This window comes from Cariama cristata, unplaced genomic scaffold, assembly GCF_000690535.1.
Source record: "Cariama cristata isolate BGI_N322 unplaced genomic scaffold, ASM69053v1 scaffold16760, whole genome shotgun sequence".
NCBI lineage: Eukaryota > Metazoa > Chordata > Aves > Cariamiformes > Cariamidae > Cariama > Cariama cristata.
The window spans coordinates 1-9,866 of record NW_009596543.1 but is presented as its reverse complement, the minus strand read 5'-3'; the positions used below and the strand labels follow the sequence as shown (position 1 = coordinate 9,866).

The window sequence follows — 9,866 nt, the reverse complement described above, 5'->3', positions numbered from 1 at the left end:
AGGGAAATGTGTGTTATAGCTGTTGGCAGAGAATTAAGTGTTTCTTCTCTGTGCTGCCTGAACTGTGTCAGTGTTTAAACTAAAATTGTTCTTTTATTCATCCTTGGTAATACCAATTAATCCAGAAGAGCCACCTTTTCACTCCCTGCCTTGGTTCAGCTACTTTTGATGTCATGACTATTGTGAATTATAATTAATTGTGCAATTACAGGTTGCTGTTTCGATAATGACACCTACAAATTAAAGGCAAACATTTATTATTGTGTTTCACAGCTGAAAGTAACAGAGCATCCAGGGCAAAAAGAGTGAATAGAATTGCAATTACTGTAGCATGAGGATTTTGGCTGTGGGCTACCCAGCACAGCTGCTAAATTCAGCATTGACAGCAGCACGCGTGCTGTGAGGCAGAGCTGCAAATAAATGGGTGCCTGGCCAAACTCTGCCCTTGTTTTTATGTCGACAGGCATCATTACAGTTACACACTTGAGGCTACGAGATCATCCATCCCTCTCGTCCTTCTCTAAGTCACATGCTCTCCTTTCAGTTATGTTTATGGAGTCATACTGACAAGTACAGACAGGGTTTGTGCTATGTTGTTGTTTTGGGGATTCTTCCCGTTTTACAAGGAGGAAACTAATTTCTTGTTCCTGTGTACTCGTGATCTAATGATGCTGGCTCTCATGAGTAGGCTCTTAAACACAAAGAAGACAACTTGCCAATATAGGATCTTTGACATCTAAAGCTACTCTTCTGGAAATTTCAGCTTTTTCCTTTCCCATCAGCCTAAGTGTTTCATGGCACATTGCACGGCTCTTTCCAAAACCCATCATGAATATTTGGATTTCCATCCACACTCAACTATGGGTGCAAAACCAGGTTCCTCAAAGTGGTGGCAAGGTAGGTGCTTTTTTAGGTGAATACTTTTCTATCCTTGGTGACAACAGCATCCTTTCCATTTGCTAACCTGATCATAGTTTTCTGCCTCAACTTTCTGGCATTTCCTTAGCTGCTTGGCCACAGATTTTGGCAACATCTGGTGTAAGAGGTCCTCAGCTAGCCGCCTCTCCCTTTTCAAGTCCTCTGTCTTTTCCTTGAGGTTCCTGGCGTAATTGTGTATCCAATCTGTCATTTGTTTGAAGGACATCAGGATTATGGGGTAAATGAGGCAGGCTATCACTAACAGACTGATCTTAAGGCTCATTGTGGACAGGATTTCTTTAGATTTCTTGACGAGCTTTTCCTGTCCCTTCTGCAGTAGGCAGCTCTGTGCATAGTGTAGTCCCTTTACCAAGGCTTCAATGGACACAAATTCATCTGAGCCCAGGAATGGAATGAAAAAAGAAATTCCTTCATAGTGGGTGAAATGAAGTGATAGGTTGACATTATCCATCCAGCACTTATGTACACTCTCTGATGAGAAGATAGCATAGTTCAGAATGGCAAAAAATTGATGCAATGTTGTTTGAAAGCTTGTAGATGCTGGCATTAAATGGGCTTTAAGCATGACTTCTCTTATTTGAAGGATGAGTTTAAAAGCTACTACGTCTGCCCAGTCAGGATTGTATCTCATAGCTTTGAGGTCTTCAGGGGGACTCCTGAAATGCTCCAGCAGTTCAGAGATCACTCTGGATAGCACCTGCCTGGCTTCGGTATCCCCTGTGCTATTCAACTTTTGTCTCATGTCAATGATGTAAAATCTACAAATGGAGATTTTCTCCTTCTTGCATGGGCAATTCTCACAGTACAGTTCTGCTTCACTTGCCTTACAGAGGGAGTTTAAATTCCCCAATAGCTGAGCATGAAATGATCTATTCCTCTTGTCTGCTGCTGGCAACAGCCAGCTGTGCCTTTCTTCCTGCAGGAGATAGATGAGGCGAACAGCCCAAAGGCTTTCACAGGAGGCAAGTTCCTGAAGGGCTTTCCCTGTGTTTCTCCATATTTCCAAGCTGCTGCTCAAATCAAAAGAAACGGCGCCAAGGAGGCTGCAGAGGGAGACGATACATACTGTCAAAATCCTTTGGACTGGTTTTCTACCCCCAGCATTGGAGGGGGGAGAACATCTAGGGGGGGGAAAAAAGGAATAAACAAATTTAAAAAAGAGTGGCGGTGTCTGATCCCTGGGGTGTTTCTTACAGCTCCTGAAAACATAACTGGAGCTAGTAGTGATATTTAACAATTCACATGCATATTGAAACAGAGTACAGGGAACATGCATTAGCTGAATGTTACTGAAAGACATATTTTATTATATTTTGTTCCACCTAATATTTTACTTTAAAAGAAAAGGTGTAGTAAGGAAACTGTTTCCATGACATGTTCAGAGCTGCAAAAATACATTAATTAAATCATACAGTTTTCATGTGTTAAGACTGATAAATCATTTGCTGTAGGTTTTATTCTCTGTGGTACTTTTATCCAACTCTTAAGGAAGCCTATGAAAAGATGGGTTACTTATGCCAGTGATCACAAACTGGAACTGTTGAATTTTTTTAATCAAACTTTTAGAATTTGTTCTTAATGGGAATTTCCACAGGATAATTTGTGTTGATATGTTCAAATGAGCTCAGATGTTTCCACAATATTGTCTAAATATTTCAAAAGCAAAATGAATCGAATTTCAGGTTTTTTTGAAGTTTTTCCTGAAGCATTTGCATATGCAATTCTTACCGTTTGAGCTTCATGATTACCTTTTCTGTCCTCTTTCACGCTGTACATAATTGACATCCATGCTGCATACAGCAAAGTAAACTCTAACGATTTTTGTTTTCAGAACTATTAATCAATCATTTACAGTCTTTCATGATACTTATGAAAACAACTCAGGATGTTATGCTGAAGCTGGCAACTCCTGAATAACTGGGCAACCCTTATTTCCACTGATAAAGAGCAAACCAGCGGACCTGGTTGCTGGTCAGTCTATTCAGCTCGGTCCTTTTTTGTTTCCTTTTTTCTTTTCTTCTGCATAGTAGAGATGATTGAAAAAAGCCCTCCTCAGATCCCCTGCTCTTTCAGATACGTGAAATTACATTTTTAATAAGATAAATAAAAACCTGATAAAACATGCTGTTTCTCGGCAGAGGCTGATATTGGGCAAAACAAGTTCCTGCTGGGCTCTTTGCAGCAGAACGGTCGTCAATGGTTGTAAAGTAGAAGAAAAGTAATAAAAGTACAGTCCCCAAAGAGGATAAACAGACATGTTTTCTCTTATTTAATACAATTTATGTTTAATAATATATATCTATTTTCAATCCAAAGGTAACAACTGCAAGATGTCTGACTGAAAGGAACCACAAGCATAGAATAATTTATCTCTGAAACCAGATGCATTTCTCTTCTCACAATGAACTTCTAATCTTTTCTTTGCTTTATCTACTGCTTACCTTTGAGTCACTTGTCCTCCATTTTTAATCAATTGTTTTACTCTTGAATCCACCCAAATACGTGTCAGGAGGGAGAAGAAAAACACAACAAAAATCCACCTTGATTTTATACTGCCTACCTTTTATTACAATGAAAGAAATATAAATAGGGGCTTTAATTTAGTGCCAGGCTAAAAGGTGGTGATTCTCTTTGTGCTTTGCAAAAAATCCCCATTTGTGTCCATGTGTCAGTCGACAGAGACAGTTCAGAGATCTTCACCTGGCATCTGAATGACTTAAAAACAAGCAATGGGGACATGAAGGAGAGAGATCTGCAGAGATGCTACCAGCACTCACTGCTGGATTTTACCCTTCCCCTTGCTAGGTCCGGAGATCACAGGGTGTTAAAAACCTCTCTGTAAAAGCATTTTGCAGTGCTCCCACACTCACCTGCATGGACGTGCTTGCACCCGTGCTGCCTTCTCGCTGGGCATTGCTACTGCTTGCTCTGGTGAGTCCCACTCGCAGACTCGGGGGTCCCGACAGCTGCCTGCCTGCTGCCTTCAGCCCTGCCAGTGCCTGGCTTTCTCACCCCCGAACCCCCCAGAGCTGTTCCTGTGGCTTTCAAACTCTTCCGACTGCCCAGCCTCTTTGCAGGAGGCTCACATCTTCCCCCAGGTGAGGGTGGCAAGCTCCAGCCCAAGGCAGGGGAAAGGCTGTAAAAGGTCTCCGGCATTATCACTAAATGCAATACACATGAAGAAGTGACAGGGACACGTGTTTTTATTTAATCTTGCAAAAAATAGTGTTTATTGCAGTATGGTTAGGTATAATACTTGTGTTGTTAAAAGCATAATTTCCCAGCTCTTTGTGATCAAAGGAGTCATGATTATGACTGTTGTCCTACTTGGCATCTATCATCCAGTTCTCTCTGGATTAGTTGGTTGCCATAACCTACAAAAATGTAAAACAGGTGAAAAATCAGATCATGAGACCCAGGAATTTGTGAATAGTATATGTGGCATCCAAGATGCAGGATTTAAATAACTGAAATAAGATTTTTGCTTCTCAGTCACTTTTTAGATGAAAGCTTATATTACATTAAAAAATAATTGATGTTCCAGACTTGAGCAGCATGCGCTCCCTTCTAGGATGCAATTGCAACAGTCGGTGTTATTGCTGAATACAAATTTGAGTAATGACTTCTGAAGTCATATCAGTAAAATCTTTATGACTATAAATATAGCTCTAGTATAAAGGGAGAATGCATTCCTAAACATCAAGACTTATTTAAAAGTGAAAAGAATTTGGATAACTATTTAAGAAGAGGATACCTTATTTTTGCTGCAGAGACTGCTTTTGCACTGGTAAGGGCTTGTCTACAGAGGTAATTTGTATGTAAAGTAGTATTTGAATCAAAAGTGATACAGCTCCCTCAGTAGGTGGCAGAAATCTCAGTCGGAGAGAACTTCAGAAATAGCTGCGTGTCCGTATTCTCTAACAGCAACACCTAGAACCTTACCTGCTGGATCCAGGTACTGTAAGCAGAGACCCGAGTGAAGACAGAAGGCTTATGATAATAGTTGCAGCCAAGAGCAGAGCCAAAGCTGACGACACCATGCACTTCCCACCTGCCATCAGCACCTTGGCAGTTCAGTGGGCCACCAGAGTCCCCCTGGGAGGAAGGGGGAACACAGTTAATGGCAGTCATAGCGTGAATAGCTCCTCCTTGGTTTTTTTTTAAGCTTTCCTTCCCATCAGACCTGTTTGTGTCTGAAACCAAGCCCTAAGAGTGGTGTTCTCTGGACTCACGTTACAACTGGAGGTGACTCCATCCCCACCAGCACAAACCATGGTGGGTTTCACTGTGCTTCCCCACCAGCTAGGCTTGGAGCAAGTCGCATAATCCACCACCAGCAAAAGGCCTTGCTGCAGGTCATCTGGCAGAGCTCCATTGGCTGGGAGGGAATAGAAACAAAGGAGTCATGGGACCAGCTGGCACTGAAGAAAGAACAGAACTGCATTGTTATGTTTCTCCCAGGATCTGGGTGCTATCCCTCCAGGTAAGAAACTCCATAGGGGCTGTGTTAAAGGAGACACTGTATAATCCATTTATTAGCTCCAGTCTTTTATATATATATATTTAAAAAAAAAGGCCTTAACTTACTAATAATTTGTGTTCCTTTAAAAAATATCTCATTGTTAAAGAAATGAAGGGCTGCTCTTTGTTCAGGAGTTTGCAATTTACTTAGCGCTCTAGGAATTGCCTCTTGAGACGAGCTGACGCTTCTGCTGAAGTCTCTTGAGATTTTCTTCACTTTACATCTATTCCCCTATGTGTCTTTTCAGTTATTCAGCAGGGTATGTTAGGATTAGCAAATTGACCACTCTGCACACTGTTAACGTTTGTGTTACAGTAGCTTCTAAAGCTTAGTACCGGGCCCTTTACTGCATTACTAGCCCTATTACAAGCAAAATAAACGAAAGGCAGGGAAAAATGATACTGTGAGTGAAGTGGGGCCTGATAAACTACCTCACTACCTTGAGGTTGAGGGGATCTTGAGCACCATCGAGAGCCTATTTCCAATCAATCTCAAAGGAGAAGGCAGTACTGAAAGATTTTATTCCACAACTTTGCAAATGCCCAAGTACTTACTCTGCAGTCTTCCCCATCCTGTCACATAGCAGGCAGTGTTGGATGTCAGGATGCTTTGTGCAGGGGGCAGGCAGGCCAGCTTAATGTGGTCGCTTAAGGTGACATGTTCGGTGAGTTTGATCAAAGCAATGTCATACCTGCGATCATGTGCACGCATTTGAGAGTGGGGAAGAGAAAGGGAAGGAGTGAAGAGGTTTGCAAATAGATTAAGACAGTAGCATGAATACTTAGCAGTTATACAGCACTTGGCCTATTCACAAGAGATGCAAGGGAGCAAGGAGGCCAGTACATAAGTAGCAGTAAAGATTCCTCCACCCTCAAAGCAATGGAGAGATCCATGGACCAGAAGACTATTCCCTGCAGAACCGTCCACTTTCCTGCTGGCAGCTTTCTGGAAATTTTAGAAGTTCTTTTCACCAAAACCAAGCATGTGTTTTAGGACTGACTCCAAGGACCTGGAAACTGAGGGGATTTCTTTGCTAATGCCCTTAGCCTGCAGCAGGACATAGGAGTCCTTCAGCAACAAAGATGTTAATACCATTGATCAGTAATACTCTGTGTTTATGCCATTCATAGGAGGGCTTCAAAGACTGTTGTATAAATTGATTCATTCCCTTCCACTGTATGAAAGAAATCATTTGCATAGAACAACTTCCCACCCACGCATGAACATGCAAAATGGCACCTGAAAACACAATTAATCAAAAAACAATTAATGTTGAAAGTTCTTTAACTTCTTGTGAGGGGGAAAGGTACAACCTGGAGACTCAAGTCTCATCTATGAGCAAACATTTAGAAGTACCACTGCAAGCTGTAACAGGAGGCTCTAAACATTTAATGCATTGAGGTGCCACACCTCAGGGTGAGTGGGATTCAGGCAGTTTGATTTTTACCCTGCATCTAATAACTGAAAAAATACTTGCCACAAGCTTACCCATTTGCAACTTTCTGTGGATTCCAGTTCTCATTGACAATGATTTTTTCTGGAGGTAGTGCAATTGATCCCTTTTCCGCAGCTGCTAGGTTGTATTTTCCAAGAAATACTCGATATTTCCTAGAAGAACTGGGCAAGAAAAGGACTAACACTCAGTTGTACAGCTGCTGCCTTGCTGCTTAGCCATCTGCATCTTTGCCACCTGAGATATTCAGTAAAAATATCCTTAAGACTGTAATCTCGCATCACATGCGTGATTTGTCTGGAGCTGAGCCAATCAGTCTGATTTGCTAAGGACAAAGCATTGTGTGCGAGGCTTAATAATCATTTAATTTCCAAGCCATCCTGTCAACTCCTGCTTAAGGCTTCATTAACAAACTCAGGATGCCTCCAATCTTTGCAGGATTCAGCTCATGTTCTTCAATGAAGTAAACAATTTGGACTGCTTTTTTGACAGCAATAAACAGCTTCACTGATAATCAACTGTGTGGTAGACACAATAGGTAGGATTTATAATAAGAACATGCAGCAAATCCTTCTTATTTCATATTAGGATATTTTCTACAACTTCATGTTACAATAACCAAGAACTGTATGTACCTATTCGAGGACATATGCTGCCAAACCAAAATGGGGTTGTCTTTGTGGAAACAGTTTTGATGACAAAAGGGCATAGCTGTACCTAATAATTTCTTTGTTATACTGCCCCAGAATATGAAGAGCTTACTGAAAATGACTGGTATATTCAAAACATCTGTGATTATTTCTTCAGGGAGTGGATTGATTAGTTAATCTGTGGATGTCTCTGCCACATATGTTATAAAAACAGGCAATGCAGCTGAATTTTAATAGCAACTTGAAAACATAATGATGTTTGTAGTTATTTACAGAAAATGAAGAGTATATAATTCAGGTAATTGTATGAGGGGTTTTTTCCCCTCTGCTTTTATTTTAAGAAAATGAAAAGGTGTCATTATTCTTCTGACCTATTACTTATAATCAAAAGATATGATGTGAAACTCAGAGCTCTTAATCAGGAACAGGAGAACTGGCGTTAATACGGCTTTGTTTCATCTGTCTCTGGTCATGCACTGCTTCCTGGGTACAGACTTTAAATCCATTACTTACCTGATGCAGTGTGCAGCTGTCATCACCCAGTTGGTTGCAATGAGGGTTCCTCCACAGGTGTGATGCCATTTGCCATTTGAACTGTATTGAAGGGAGGCCTAGGATCAATGCATCAAGTAAGGCTCAGGTTTTTGCTTACTGATTTTTCATTGTTGGACTTTCTTCCTGCACCCAGAACACAACTTGCTGCTGGAAGATGGTGGGAGGCTTTTAAGCAACAAGTTTCCAACTCATGGCCACAGAAAAGGTTTCCCTCCTTCCCTATCATCCAAAAGCTTGATTTTTTAAAAAAAAATGTTTTTTTCTTCCAATGCTCTCACTAAGCCTGGCCCAAATAGAGCATTTAATTTTCTTCAGAAATGTATTTTTTAGCTCCGTGTACAACTATGCTCCAGTAGGCATTGTACGCTCCACTCAATTTTACAGTCGTCTTGCTTAAACATGGGATGGTGCCCAAGACTACTGAAAGAACATGAAAACCTGCATAACCAGCAAGAGGTGGCACATTCAGAGCTTTCTTAAAAGGACTGGGAAGTTTGGGATTGATCAGAATGTAATATTCAAAACCTAAGACATGACAGGCAAGATGCATCAAATGAAATGTAAGACCTGGTCTTGTATGAGGGTAGCACAACCCTAATTGTTCCAGAGAAAGCACAAAGTGACCAACCTGCCAGGGCCAGCTGTACGGTTTGGCGTTTTGCCCTCCAACAACTCTAGACACAGCGGGTGGGTAGGTAGGAACTCCGCAGCCAAAGGCTAGAAGACATACAAAATAGGATGTGTGTTTTAAAAGTAGCAGGTTTAAAGAAATGCCTGTAAGAGAGGGTTGGGGTTTTTTTTAAATATAGGCTCTGTTTGTACAGAACATTGCAAGGTACAAATATAGACTCTGATTTGATGTGATACAAGTAAAGATACAGCCATCAGCCAAAACTGACCAATGTTACATAAAACCTGTTTGAATGGTTTCATTTTTCTGACAGATAATCAAATCAAGTTGGCTTAACCAAAATCAAGCCCCTATAATAAGAACAGAATAGCACAGCACCTAGTTACTGTTTCGAGAGAACTTTTTAATTAACTGCCTATGCTGTATCTCTGTCTGCTTTGTTGCAAAATGTCTAATTTCCCTAAAAAAGGAAAGTTGCTGTTAGATTTGAATTAATTTTTCCTTTAAAACTAATGCTGAAATTGGATACATACCTGCAGCTGCCAGGGTCAACACAGCAAAGAGGACTCCAAGCATGATGTTGGTTAGCTGTACGCTGCAGGCTCTGCTCTGCAAGCCATTTTATATGTGTTATCGTTTATCTCTGGGGCACATGACTTAAAATGCAGTGCTATTCTGATACCAATGGAAAACTTGTGTAATTGTGGGATAATTTTCTATATGCACAAGTGCCTAAAAAAACAATTTAGCTGGACCTTGAATCCAGGCTATATATACACTTAAAAAAAATTCCAACTGAGTTGCGTATTATCTGTTGCAGTTGTTTGCTTTCCCATTGCCTTGGAAGTTCATCACAAAGGTGTTTTCAGAAGGAAAATGTTAAATGAATTATTCTAAGACTTGGTGGTATGTCAGCAGTAACAGTGTCTGATATATTCAGACAGTGATAGATTCAGACATGTCAGCAGGGCTGGATCAGGCAATCTCTGGAGACCCCCTTCCAACCTTAATTATTGTATGATCTATCATTGCTTGAAATTTTATTTTCCTCTGGTTTGTTTTGTGACTGAATGGCAACTACCACTTTGTACTGACTGAAAACCCGTGTCCGGGTTT

At 40.8% G+C, this 9,866-nt stretch overlaps 1 protein-coding gene across 1 annotated transcript; it reads right to left on the bottom strand.

The window, feature by feature from the left end:
• Positions 1-4,276: 4,276 nt before the first annotated feature.
• On the bottom strand, positions 4,277-9,326 carry LOC104156169 (chymotrypsin-like elastase family member 2A). The gene is made up of 8 exons (XM_009706590.1): positions 9,284-9,326; positions 8,748-8,836; positions 8,078-8,175; positions 6,950-7,078; positions 6,016-6,152; positions 5,172-5,317; positions 4,882-5,034; positions 4,277-4,313 (listed from the first exon to the last, which is right to left on the bottom strand). Exons 1-8 carry the CDS (start codon positions 9,324-9,326, stop codon positions 4,296-4,298), a joined length of 813 nt encoding a protein of 270 aa, XP_009704892.1. The 3' UTR covers positions 4,277-4,295.
• Positions 9,327-9,866: the final 540 nt, after the last annotated feature.

Excerpts from the sequence above, each read along its gene's own strand:
- LOC104156169 (XM_009706590.1), bottom strand. The coding sequence starts at position 9,326 with ATGCTTGGAGTCCTCTTTGCTGTGTTGACCCTGGCAGCTGCAG. Across the intron at positions 8,837-9,283 it reads GTTGACCCTGGCAGCTGCAG|CCTTTGGCTGCGGAGTTCCT; the intron begins GTATGTATCCAA and ends TATGTCTTCTAG. Across the intron at positions 5,035-5,171 it reads GAGTCACCTCCAGTTGTAAC|GGGGACTCTGGTGGCCCACT; the intron begins GTGAGTCCAGAG and ends CCTTCCTCCCAG.